This window comes from Thalia democratica, chromosome 9 (assembly GCF_965202585.1).
Source record: "Thalia democratica chromosome 9, ktThaDemo2.hap1.1, whole genome shotgun sequence".
Lineage (NCBI taxonomy): Eukaryota > Metazoa > Chordata > Thaliacea > Salpida > Salpidae > Thalia > Thalia democratica.
Window position 1 is genome coordinate 18,999,731 of NC_139173.1, and position 13,976 is coordinate 19,013,706.

General features: G+C 26.5%; 1 protein-coding gene across 1 annotated transcript; it reads left to right on the forward strand.

The window, feature by feature from the left end:
* The first annotated feature begins 2,294 nt into the window (after positions 1-2,294).
* On the forward strand, positions 2,295-10,684 carry LOC145845264 (flotillin-1-like). Its single transcript, XM_082952690.1, has 7 exons — positions 2,295-2,635; positions 3,079-3,238; positions 5,142-5,343; positions 5,524-5,610; positions 6,755-6,867; positions 7,906-8,041; positions 9,771-10,684. The coding sequence occupies exons 1-7, from the start codon at positions 2,317-2,319 to the stop codon at positions 10,026-10,028; spliced, it is 1,275 nt and encodes a 424-aa protein (XP_082808816.1). The 5' UTR covers positions 2,295-2,316; the 3' UTR covers positions 10,029-10,684.
* The last annotated feature ends 3,292 nt before the right edge of the window (positions 10,685-13,976 follow it).

The following is a 13,976-nucleotide window of genomic DNA, read 5'->3' on the forward strand; positions in this document are numbered from 1 at the left end:
ATTACAGGCTAAAGCTGTTAATTTTTTTTCAAATATTAAAAATTTAAAGTTAATCGTTTTCTTATAGAGATCCTAGAGAGTTTTTTTTACTATCATATCATAATCTTTATAATTAGTCTAGAATATGCTTTTTTTTATAATATATTTATAGTTTTTTTAGTTGTGGTGGCCCTTTAAATGTTTTTTTTTAAGAATTTAAGATTTAGGAAATTGAATTGTCATGTCAGTCACCATGCAAAACTGACATTGTGCAAATATGACTCTCCAGGCAAAAGTGATGCCGTGTAAAAAAGACATGCAACATTAATTGGGTAGGAACTTGTGTAGTGTTGATTCAGGTAGGATTTGATACGGATGGAAATTAGTTTGGATGGGTATTGTGTCCAGGGATGGTACTGTACTGACACTGAGCGTGTCCCGTCGAAAACAGGTTTAACAAAAGTTCTTTCAGACAAAAACAGACTTTTTAATCAATTTTTGTATATATCGTGTATATTTGTTAACTTTTTATTACAGCGTTGCAGTTTGTAAATCCATTCAGCCTGAAACTTAGCAATTGTCTGAGTTTGTAATAATTAGTCTTCAATTTAGTTAGTTTCAACTACGGGGTTAGTACAAACTGATATAGTATCTTTTGAATTTTCTCCTGTGATCATTACACACACTGATTGTTGTTACAATGTATGGTTACATGACAATAAAATGCAAAAAAGTTCAAAAGGCCACAACTCAAAAATTAATGTATATTTGAATAAAATAAAAGATATAAGTGTTCAGGTCTTATTAATACCTACAAGCCAATTTTAATTTTTTTAAATTATTTAAAGATAATTAAAAAATACTTAAAATAATTGTATTTTTAAACTTAATCTAGCCATATTTAAAAGTGTATTTAAAATTTTCCTAAAAACAAATAACTGCTTGTAGGTATTAATAAGACCTAAATACATATTTTTACATTTTACTCAAATATACATTACTTTTTGAGTTGTGACCTTTTTAATTTTTTTTCCAAGAATTTGAATTGTCGGAATTTTAATTGTCCAAATTTGAATTGTCGTGCACCCCAATGTATAGCTAGACTTTTTAAACAAATTAAATTAAAAAATCAGATAATTCTCATAAAACAATAAGGTATTGCATGTATACTTTTATATTATAATGATTGATTTTTACTAAAAAGTCTTAATGTATTACACTGATCTTCATTTGTAAAGAAAATATGTTTATGAATTAGAATAATTTTTTTGTTAATATCTACCACTGGGTTTAAAAAAATTAACAACATGTGAGCTAGCACTCTGTAAATAAAATGTTGAATATCTCTATAGCTGTTATAAACAATTCAAGTTTCAAAATGTAAAATTTTTATGATGTTTTCCATTGGCCATATTTAAACCAATGTACTAAGTTTAAAAGAATAAAAAAGGTACTAAAAAGTTACAATTTTAGTAGAGTCTGCAGTTACTACTAGTCTGGAAGATTACTTACTTTCATCTGATTATAAGCTTAACTATTTACTAACTACTAATTTTTCAAAAAGTTACAATTTCACCATTCAATTCTTCGCTAGTCAATTAACACTAAAGGATAAAAAATTGTTTTTTTTAAGTTAAGGTTTATTTAGTTTAAGTTTTGTGTTTGTCTACGTACCAGTTTTTTACTTATCTTTTATGTAAAGTCCATTTTTCATGACTTTTAAACATATTTTTTCAGAATTTTAGTTTAAGCACTGATAAGCTCTTTAAGCAAAACACTGTTTGAAATTTTTTTTGATTAAATTTGTATTTGTTCTCCTTCTATAGGTTAAGATCTTTGATCATTGTTTTTTCAAATCAAAATTTGAAGACAGGTAAAACAATCAAAATACTTAATTATAGTTGTAAATTTTCCTCTGTTTTGTTTATACATTTTTTTAAGTATACAGTGGAAAAGAACAAAAAACTTGTAATTAAAAAATTAAAGTAATATTGTTTAAGTGACAAGCCATTTCAATAAAAGAATAAAAGTTTTTTTAAGGTTTGATTTAACTAATCAACTTGTTTTATAGTTTTTCTAAATTTGCAGACTAAAATATATATCTATTATTTTACAAAAAAAAGTATAAATCTATGAAAAACTATGAGTCTTATTGTTTTTATAATGCAACTTAATTAAAAAACAAGTTTTACTTGAGTAGATGACTTTAGGTAGTTTGAATTACTAAAAGTTTTGATCAATTATGAGTTTTAATAAAACTTACTAAAAACCAAAAAGTTAAATCTTATCGTTGCTTCTAACTTTTCAAAGCAGTTTTTGTAACAAAATTGTATAACAATGGGTTTTGAAACTTGTGGTCCAAATGAAGCTATGGTTGTGTCTGGGTGCAATCATACCCGCCCTGTTATGATTCCAGGTGGCTCTGTATGGGTTTGGCCATTTTTCCAGAGGCTTCAGAGGATATCTCTCAACACAATGACCCTTCAGATAAACTCATCAGGAGTGACTACTGCCCAGGGTGTTCCCATATCTTGCATGGGTGTGGCTCAGGTTAAGGTCCAAGGACAGTCTCAAGAGATGCTTGCTGCTGCTTGCATGCAGTTTCTTGGTAAAACAGAGCGAGAAATACAGGCAATTGCACTTGAAACTCTTGAGGGTAATTTGTTGCATTTGCTTACATGTGTTTATATTTTAAGATATAATTATTTTCTTTTTTAAATTTATTAAGATTAAAAAGTTAATTGGATGAGTTGATTTGTAGTTGTTTTATGCTTGGATATTGTATAACGTCATTTAGTAGTTAAAATGTTTGAATTAATTTTTTACATATTATTATTATATTTTAAACAAGAAAGTATTTAAACTAACTTTACTGTAAAGTATGATCTGTTTTGTATTTTAAAAAACTAGAAATATTAATGTTGAAAGTTTTGCAATTTTAAAGTAATTGTCTTCTTTTATACAATTGGTATTTTCATAAAAATATTATTTAAGTTAGAAACAAAATCTTACTACCTTCTTATAATATTAAAAAGTATATGAAAAATTATACAGTAAATATTTGTTCTTTTTTTTTTCTTTTAAATATTTTTAAAATAGGCCATCAACGTGCAATTATGGGTACAATGACTGTTGAGGAGATATACCAAGACAGAAAAAAGTTTGCTAAAAATGTTTTTGAAGTTGCATCTTCAGATCTTGTGCAGATGGGCATCACTGTGGTTTCTTATACTCTCAAAGACATTAAAGATTCAGAAGGGTTAGTATGCTGTTTTGTTTATTATTAATAAGATAAAGAGTAAGAGAAGCTAAAAAGCTCTAGATCGTGATTTAGTTTTGCTCTTGAATATAAGTTTGGAATGTTTTATGTATCTACAATCTTTAGCTTAACAAGTTAATTTTGTCGATCATTTTGTGAGTAAAAATAAAGTTGTCAAAGTTTTAAACATTTCAAACAATCTCATGTTAAACATTAATCTAGTTTTTAAGTTGTTTTATGAAATTAATCTTATTTATTCATAAGCTTTAAAGGATATTGCAACTAATTGACTAGTCTTTTTTTGGTAATGTTTTAAAATAATAGACCTGAAAAACCAAAAAAGGCATTTGCTGGTCAGATCTATTAGAAAAACCTCCTTTTCTGGCTACTGTAAATTTAAAAGTTGTGCTAAAAAGAGAATTGTTTAAAAATATAATTGTAATGGAATGCTAGTTAAAGCTAGAACCATTTAGTTAAACAATATTTGGAAGCTGAAAAACAAGGTTTATAAAAAAAATGTTGCTTTGAATCAGTCTAAAAACAAGAATGATATAGTTCAAAGTACTATAGTTAAGATCTTATTTTGTTAGTGTTTATATGAGCTTATAGTTTTATATTTTATACTATTACTAATTTATATCCAATCAATGTTTGAAAAAAATAATTTAGTCCAGTTTTTCAACTTTTGCATTATATTCAAAAACTGTAAAAGCTTTAGCTTCTTTTATTTTTGGCTTAAAAAGTTTCTTGCTATTGTTTTTCATCAAAACATAAAAAACTCTACAAAAAAAAGAAATAAAATAAAATTTATTTTACATAAACATATCCACGTTAAAAAAACAAAATTTATTTGCAATAAAAGACATAATAAATTTTTCTTGTTCTTTGTGAAGTTTTAGTTTTATATTGTTATTAAAGCTTTGTATAATATTTTATGTTATAAACTTTTGGGTAACCTTGTTATCAATTTTCTTTAAGCCAGATGCAGCTCACTAAGCAGAAATCTCTGACTTGTGATGTATTTTCCACCTTGAAAATAACTAGTACATAATAAGTACAATTGAAATTTATAACAACAAAAATAAAGAAATATGTTTTCAAGTCAGTCCACAGTAGTACTTATTATATTTCATTTCAGCTAATTTGTTCATGCAAAATAACTATACTTTAACTAACATAAAAAATATAAGAAAACATATAACTAAATCTTTGGTTTAGTTTTAATGAATAAAATTATTGCTCTGTTATTGCAACTGAGGTTAGTTGTTTTTCTAGTTATAGCATGAGGTTATTAAAAGATAAAAATAAACGCTTATGTTTTCTCTTCTAGCTTTAGTAAGTGTTATAAACTTTACCTCAGGAAAATTGTTGCTCTAAAAGTTTTAGTGTTGTTATTTCTTTATATAAAGATTTTTTAATCATAAAAAAAGACTATTGTACGATTTACACACTTGAATCACAATAAAATTCCAAATAACTATGTTAAAACTAATGATCTACCACATCCAAAGTATTACTATTTGGCCAGAACCGAATTTAGATTTTATTTTAGAATTAAGATCCGTTTGAACAGGATACCGATCCATTAATAAAATTAGAATCTGACCTTATTCGGATAGTAGTGAAAAAACAAAATGTCCTTCCAGATTTGGATAGTGGATCCGGTAGATCACTAATTAATACTACTAATGCAAAAAACCAGTTACCTCTTAACTTGTTGCCCACTTAATGAAGTTTGTGCATTTGTGTATTCCTTAGTTAATTCTTACTGTTGTAATGCAGTTTACCAGAAATTAACAAAATACTTTTTTTGTCTATATTCATAAAAAAAATGAAGAAAATACTGTATGCTTTAAATAAAAAATCCTTTTTTAAGTATCCATAAACTATTATTTATCGGCAGATACTTGGAAGCACTCGGAAAGACGCGCACAGCTCAGGTGAAGCGTGACGCTCGCATTGGAGAGGCGAAAGCTCGCAGGGACGCGGGCATCAAGCAGGCAGTGGCTGACCAGGAGAGACAGAAAGTCAGGTTTGAAAAAGACACTGAAATCGCGCTTGCCAAGAGAGACTTTGACCTTAAAAAGGCTGCTTACGATATGGAGGTTTTTTTCTTTTTAAATCTTGTCTAAAAACCTTTGTGTCTCTTATAGATTTAAATTAAAAAAAAATAATTTGATAATTTAAAATAATTTGTCCAAGCCTTTCGTTTTCACAAGTGATTAAGGTATCAAAAATTAAAAATTGTTTTTTACTTTATTTTTGATGTTATACTTTTTTGATAGGTGGAGACTCGTCGAGCAGAATCAGAGATGGCTTATCAACAGCAGCAAGCTATCAGCAAGCAAGCTATAAAGGAAGCTGATATGCAGGTCTTTCATATGCGTTATATGTAACATGAAAATTGTGATAAGACAGTTTGAATTTTTAATTATTCAACCTTAGTTAAGCGGTTTATTTTTTAAAATAGTACAGTTGTTATAATAACAGTGAAAATATTATCTTAGATAAACGAAGTAATCTTAAATTAGAATAGGTATCAGTAGTTAAATCCTTTCTTTTTAACAATAATTTATTTGTTAGATAGGATAGTTATTTAAGTTTAACTATGTATTGGATTTTTTATGCTAGCTACCATGAAAAATCTTTAAATTAACTTAACAAAAGTAAAATCCGCAAGTTTTTGCTAAAAGGCATAATATTGTCAATGTCTTAATATTAATTTAAAATACCAAAATATTTTAAAAGATATATGGCAGTAAAAATTTCTATACTTCAAGTATAATACAAAAACTCATGTCTTATAATTTAAACTTACTAAATGAGGTTTTAGTCTAGCTAAACGTTCTAGCTAGACTAAACTGAATTTAAATTATCAAGTTTCAAGCTGTTTGTAGTTTAAGTTATTATTTTAAATTTTCTGTTTTAAGTTTAATGAAATGTAATTTAAATAGAGTATTGTGGTTTTTCTATTTAGTAGCTTAAGTAGATTTACATGTATAAAGAAGCTTATTATTATGAAAAATGCACAGTTTCTTTTTTTTGATTTTTATGAATTATTTTTGATTATTTTAAAAGAAAGTTTTCTTTTAAAATAAAAAAATATATTTATTTTTCAATTTTGATAAAATTCCATCTAATACTGTTTTGACTTAAAAACTATATTTTATTTATTATTTAAATTCGGTTTTATGCTACTTAATGTAGGCATCTGTTTTATGAAAAACTGAGTAAAGCTTAATTAAGTTTATTTTTATGTGTGTAACTACTATTGATTTTGAATTCATATTTTATTTACGAAAATATAGATTTTGTTTAAACTGTCTTTAGCCATAAAGAGTTAACCAACAACAATGAGTGTTTATTGTTGAATGCTATATTTAAAAACTAGTTAAAAATTTACTCCTGATTTTTATCTGTTTCTGCTCAAATAGTTATAAAAATTAGTTTGTTTTCAAAAATACCTCATTACTTAATTATTCTTTAATTGCTTTTTTAACTCATTTTTGTTTTAAGGTTGTAATTGAAGAAAGAAGCAAAGAAATACAAATTCAAGAGCAGGAAATATTAAGGAGGGAAAAGGAACTTGAAGCTAAAATAAAGAAACCAGCTGATGCTGAGAAATACAGGTTTGTTAATTGACTGTGTTAAATTTTAAGTTAATATCTAGTTCGAATTAAAACTTTAAAGACTATATACATTGATTAAAAATTTTAGTAGAAACTTAATTTTTAAATTATTAAGCCTTAAGATTTTACTTTTAAAATACTTCCAATAATTATAATGACAAAATTAATTAGTTTTCAAATGTTTATTTTACAGCAATTGACTTAATTTAAAATTATGTATTTTCATGTGAAATTTAAAAAGTTAAAAAGTTTTGTATTTACTCAAGTGAAATATTAGATGATTCAAATACGTATATAAAAAAGAACTGTGTTTAAATAAACTTATTTGCCTGTAAGAAAGACTAAGTAATAAAACCATACCTTATATAAAAATATCAATTTATAAAAAACCTAGTTATTTAAAAGTACAAAGACAATTGAATAATGACACAAATAAAAGAAAGTACAAAAACAAACCTAAAATAAATTGGTAATCTGTTTTTGTTATAGAAAAGACCTAAGCTTTTGTAAATTAACATGAATTTATTTATTTTCACACATATGTATTAATTTTTTAGTAATTGTTTGTAGACACTATACTTAACTTTTTAGATTTTGTTTTATTTTTTTGAATATAATGAATTCTTTTATGAGTAGTTAAATTTATATTTGAAACTTAATTTCTTTTTTATACAAAATGTTGAGTTTGAAAAAGTATTTAAACATTTTAAAACTCTATTGTTTAATAATTTAAACCAAAACAACACTATATACTGCAAAAAACTTGAGTAGTATTCATACTTGCTTGCGGATATGAGTAATATCCCACTTAGACAAGTCAACTGTGCTTTTGTGCCTTATAAAAATTTAATTTTAGTTAGTGTTTAAAAAGTTTCACGTTATTTTATATAGTATTAAATATTTTTTTTGGTGTAAGATTATTAGCTTCACTGTTTTGTAATATAAAAAGAAGTCAATATTTTTTAACAAATGTTAAACTTCGATGATTTTGCTCTAAAAACTTTCACAAACTTGCATCTCAAACATCATCTCATGAAGGTTGGAAACGATAGCTGCTGCTGAGAGGAACAGGATCACTTTGGAGGCCGAGGCAGAAGCTGAGGCGATCAAGATGAGAGGTGAGGCTCGGGCGTTTGCCATTGAGGCCAAGGCGGCCGCTGAAGCGGAACAAATGGTTTGTTGTTGTTTTGAGTTCACTCATCCGTGAAATATGTTGTTTGTAACATAATTTTGTAAGCACATAGTTTTGATTGACTTTTAAACTTGTTCTGGTTTAGTAATAAAAGGTTTGCATAGAAGCTGAGCTCGCCAAAAAAAAAGTTTTTAGAAAGTAAAGTTTTATGCTGAAATTAATTCAAGCCTGCAATTTTCAAGCAGTATCAGGTTGAACCGAGGCAAATTTCATGAAGTGTAAAAAGAATTTTTATTGTTATGTTTCACAATATGAAAGTATTTTTGCCATGGTGTACGCCCTTTTGTTTGCTAAGCTTCTTTTGTATTTTATATGAAAGTGAAACTATATTTTTATAAAATCGCTTGTGCAATGCATTTTATTTCAAATCACCTTTTAGTTGTAATTACTTTTTGAATTAACAAAAAAATTGTAACATACTTTTGATACGGTTATCAAACTAGTGTTTATTTTATACTGTTGATTTTGTGTTAACGCCTATTAAAAAGTTTTATATATTTACAAAAGATTTAAATTACTTTGTTTGACACAAAGAAAGACTTGAAAATTTTTAGCCAAAACTTCAAAGTTTTAAAGTTAAGATTTTTTAGAGCCTTCATAGCTATCTATAAGTTGTTAAAACATAAAACAAATGTTTTTAAAATTTTTTCGTAACACTCAAAATTTTTTGCACAAATAATGATATTGTGGAGCAAAGTTTTATATACAAAAAGCAAATAAAATTTAGATGTATCACTAAAACTTAATGTTAAAACTGCAGGAGCTAAAAGTTAACTAAAACTAAAAGTAAATCTTATAAATTTTAGTTATGTACAAAAAAAGTATTCTGCATTAAATTTATTTTGGAACAGTTATATTTATCTTATTTTTATTTTCAAAAGTTATTATAAATTGTAAAGGATCAAACTTATAATATATAAAAGCTAACAAGAAGTTGTGTTTTATTATCTACAACCTTAAAGGCAAGAAAGTTATGTCGCAAAATTTCAATACAAAATTGAATTAACTCAAAGTAATAAAAATAAAGAAGAATAATTTAAACTTGAAGTCGTTTGTTTTTATATCTTTTATTATTTTAACATAAAAATTAATCATACAACTTTAATCATCAGACCACAAGCTTGCGGTGATTGGAGTGGTATCATTAAACCTTAATGTTAGCTTAAACTTATCTCATGACATACGAAAATCCAGACTTGGGCTCTGTAGACTTTCACTTGTATGTTTTTTAGATTTTTTTATTATTTTAGAAGCCAAAAATGTCCGCTTTATCTTTTTATTCCAAATGAGTTACACTTTTACCTTCATAATTGTTAATAAAAGTATATGATACTAAAATATTGCTTATGTAGCAAAATGCAACGATAGTTGCACAAACATTGATGAACTTGCTGTTGTATTCCAATACTTAATAAAAATTGTAAACCAAAAGCTCACGCTAAATTCAACATTTATTACTATAATGACATGTATTTGTGGTAGATAAAAAATAGTATATATTTAAAACACATATTATCAAACATGCTTGACTAAAAGATAACTCAAACTTATTTTTTTCCAATATTTTTCATCAATTTTCGTCAGGGAAAATTGAAACGATGCAATAAAACACATTACATGCATATTACAAAAGTCATTCAAATTTATCACTTAATTATTATTAAACAAATATTATTAGAATTAAATTAATATTTGAAACATCTTCCAACAGATCAAGAAAGCGGACGCGTGGAAGGAATACCAGGAGGCGGCCATGGTCGACATGGTGCTGCAGACCCTGCCCAAAGTGGCCGCTGAAATCGCCGCCCCGCTGACCAGGGCCAAGAAGGTGACCATGGTTTCGGCCGGCGACGGGGACGTGGGCGCGGCCAAGCTGACCGGGGAGGTCATCGACGTCATCAACAAGCTTCCGGCGATGATCGACAGTTTGACGGGCGTCGACATCAAGAAGGCGATGAGAGTGAAGTAAAGTGAAGATTGATGCTGAGTCGCTTGAATGTTAATATTTTTAGTTTATGCGTTTAAACACGTGTCTTATGATTCAAGCAAACTAATCAACTTTTTTTGATGAAATATATATACTTTTGTATTTTTTAACTACCTATCGTTTTGCTAAGCTTTTTGTTTGGTTTTGAAATTTCAAAGTTTTTTTTTTCAACTAAAAAATTAATCTGTTTATTTATCACTTTCAAATTTTAACTTTGTTACTGGTGTAATTTAAAGCTGTAAACCAAATTAATTTTTTTTATATGCTTTTTGTTTGCGAATAATGTTTAATTCTTTCTATTGCAGTATTGCAGTTTAACCCTTCCTGTTATAGTATTGCATTTTATTTAACTAGTTGAGTGCTTTTAATTTTTGCTTGATACCTTTTACTAATAGCTTCAAAAATACAAAGTGAGATTACCTAACGTGCAAAATTTCAAAGTAAGATTTCCTAAACTCAGTTTATATTGATATATTTAGTTTACCTATAGAAAACTAAGTTTATAAGTTTCTAAGATTGAAATATTTCAAAACTTAGATTTTGTTTACTTAAAATTTCTTTTTTTATTAAACTGTTGGTTGTATATATCAGTTTGTGTTTTACCTAAATATGTATTCAGATCTAATAAACTTACACTCATTTAATTAGTTTTTTTTTAACAAACTTTTTTTCTATTAAAAAAAAAATTAAAAAAATTTAACACAAAGTCAGATGTTGAAAAATTAGTTAATTAAAAGAAAGATTACTTACTTACGAACTAGTTTTAATTTTAAAATTTGCTAAAAATAAACTCAACTCCTCTTAATTATATCCTAAATTAATTTTTTTCAGATATGTTTATAACAACTGAAGATCTCCTATGTCCGAATATAGGAGTGAAACATTGTTTTGTTGATGATTAACTGTAAAAATACAAATAGTTAAAAATCTCCTTAAGGCTAATTAAGTCGAGAAGTTTGAGTAGGTCGATTAAAAATAAATAACAGTATTATATCCTTAAGTAAAAAAAAAACTTAAAACTTAGCTATTAATTGAAAATTGCAAAACTGATTCTTAAGCTTTGAACTTAATTTAAATTGTTTTTTGTATCAACTTTAAATTTTTAACTTAAGTAGTTTAATGCAACTTAACTTATAGTTATAAACTACTTATATTTTTGTAAATTGTTATGCAAATTTTAAAATTTATTTAAAAGTTGCACAATTAGAGGTAATAGCCGTAAAAAATATGCAAATTTATAAGCTTTAAATATTTCTGTTGCGTGTCCCCTTATACACTTGTTTTAGAACCTTGGTCAGCGGCTTTCCATAAGTCGTTGGCAAATTTTTGAAGAAAAATTGCTCGCGGGCCGCACTGTATAGCAACAAATCTTTATCTTTTATAAAATAATTCTAGTAGACAATAAAAATATTATTAACAGCTAAAAGTGTGAGAAAATAAGCAATGATCGAGCACTAATTATAAGTAATTTTAAAACTAACAGCTTAATTCAAAACTTATACCGTAGAAACTATTTTTTTTATTGCTAAAAATGTATTCTTTTAATTATCAAGTACTTACCGGGCCTATATAACGCAAAATTTTATTTTGCTATCTCAATTTATTGATCCCTAAATTAGGTTATAAAATAATAAAAATAGTTCATATATTTTATACTAATTTTCAATTACCCACCTCGTAAAAATGTTCAGTTACATTTACGAAATTTGCTAACGCGCTAATTGTAGAAATGGTTTTGTTACAATCAGGTGATTTAATTTATCAACACCAAATTGCAACCACATTCTAGTTTAGTTTTTAATCAAGGCAAAAGGTTTTAACTCAAAAATCAATCGACTTTCGTATTTAACAACTATCTGTATATGAAAAGGCTCGTTAACATTTCAAGAACATATTTGAAAAACAAAATGTAAAAACAATACCAGCATTTACTACCAAAAGAGTGTCTGATACTTAAATTTTAAAAGAAAGTTTTCGTTAATGTTTTACGCATCGTCATATACAAGTATATCTGCGCTGTAGACCAGAGAAACTTCTCCACAAAGAAAAAACAAACACATTACTATTTCCGATCTTTTGCATGAATGTATACCGTATCAAAACTCAAACCTGCTCGGGTGAGCATTATAGTTTAGAACTGCTAATCGAAAATAATAGACCGAAGTTAAAAATACAAGGTGGCGCAAATAGAAACATGGATCTATTGACAATATATAAAATTACTTTCGTTCTACGTTGTAGTTTTAATAGCTTGCTTTTTTCTAAATCGTTCATAAGTTTATCATAATCAATTTGAAGTTTGAACATTCATTAAAACCTTTAACATTTAGATTTCAGAAAATATTATTAGATTTGGATTAATATCTTTATAATTTGATTAGGAACTTTTTTTTTGTTTTAATAATAACATTTTTAATTAATATCAAAAACCTAAGCCTACTTTAGTTTTTTTATCAATATAAATAACAATCAATGTTTTTCAATTAGTTTTAATATATTTTAACTACCACATTTGAAGTAAAACAAAACCTTTTTTATTTTCGAAAAACTAAACATCTGGTTGATATCTTACTTTTTTTTGTAACGGTTTTTTTATGCTTAGTAACTGTCAAAAAAAAACTAATTTAAAATACATTTTTTAGTTTTATAGAACTCGTAAATAAATACAAGCTGCGGGCTAGATCTAGTCCACAAAGAAAAACTTAATATTTTGGTATACTTTTTATCTTGAAAACTATATATGCAAAGCAGATAAAATTAGCCTAATTTGTAACAAACACTTTAAAAATATCCTTTCAATTCATTTTATAGTGCAGTATTTTATATTTATCTTTTTATTACAATTTTTCATAGAGTTCTTTCAGTTTCTGTGTTGTAATATTTTAAAATTATTTGGCCAGGACTTTTAAAATAATATTAACCAAAAAAATTGTTATTTTTAAGTAAAAAAAAAAATTGACTAATTTATGGTGGTTTTTTATTGGTTGCAAGAAAATAAATGAGTAGAAATTCAGGCATTTTTACAGAAAATACCAGTGAGGTTTTTTAAAATTATCTGCCTTAATTAGATATTTTGTAAAAACTGGCTGTAAATGCTGGACTACCTTTTACGTTAGAACTCAGTTAAATACTCTTAAGTATTAACACAAAAAAGAAGTATTTTGTTAAATTCATTCTTAACATAAATAACTAAGATCTCAAATTCATCGAGCTATCAAGAAAATAACCTTTTTAGTAATGCTTTTGTGAATATGAAAACAAGTTTTCTTTGTTAGCATAAAATTTTCTAGCTCAAACATATTTTTTCGCTGCATTTAAAAATTATTAATTTTATCTGTTAATATTTAGGATCTATAAATTAAATATAAGCTAATGCAAAAACCTATCTTAGAAAAAAAGTACTTTTTAGTTTGTTTCCTAAATTAAAAAAATGTTTAAACTTAAAATTGGTATTGTTAAGAAGTAATTATTATGTAGATGTAGACTGAGAATGTACAAAAAAATTGTTTAAGAAAACAAAGATACATTGTAAAAGCGATTAATAAAAGCTGCTAATGAATTATACCAGGGTTTCCCAAAGTTTTTATTCAAAACGCCCCCTTTCATGAAAATTAAAAAGCTTTAGCCCCCTCCAATAATATTTCTTAAAAAAACACCTTTTAAACCGTCTAGGACATTTTTTTTCTTTATCATCAACTCCAGAATATCCAGTGTAAGTTCCAAATAATAGCCTTGTGGCTCCCCCTTTTACGGCTTGTAGCCCCTAAACTTCCTAATTTTTTTCATGATATCTAGTATAAGTTTTAAATTTTTTTTTGCTCTTCATCATCAACTCCAGAATATTTAATGTAAGTTTCAAATTACGACCTATGGCCCATTTGCTGCTCATGGCCCCCTAAATTTCTGTAATGGCCCCCAAGGTGGCCACTT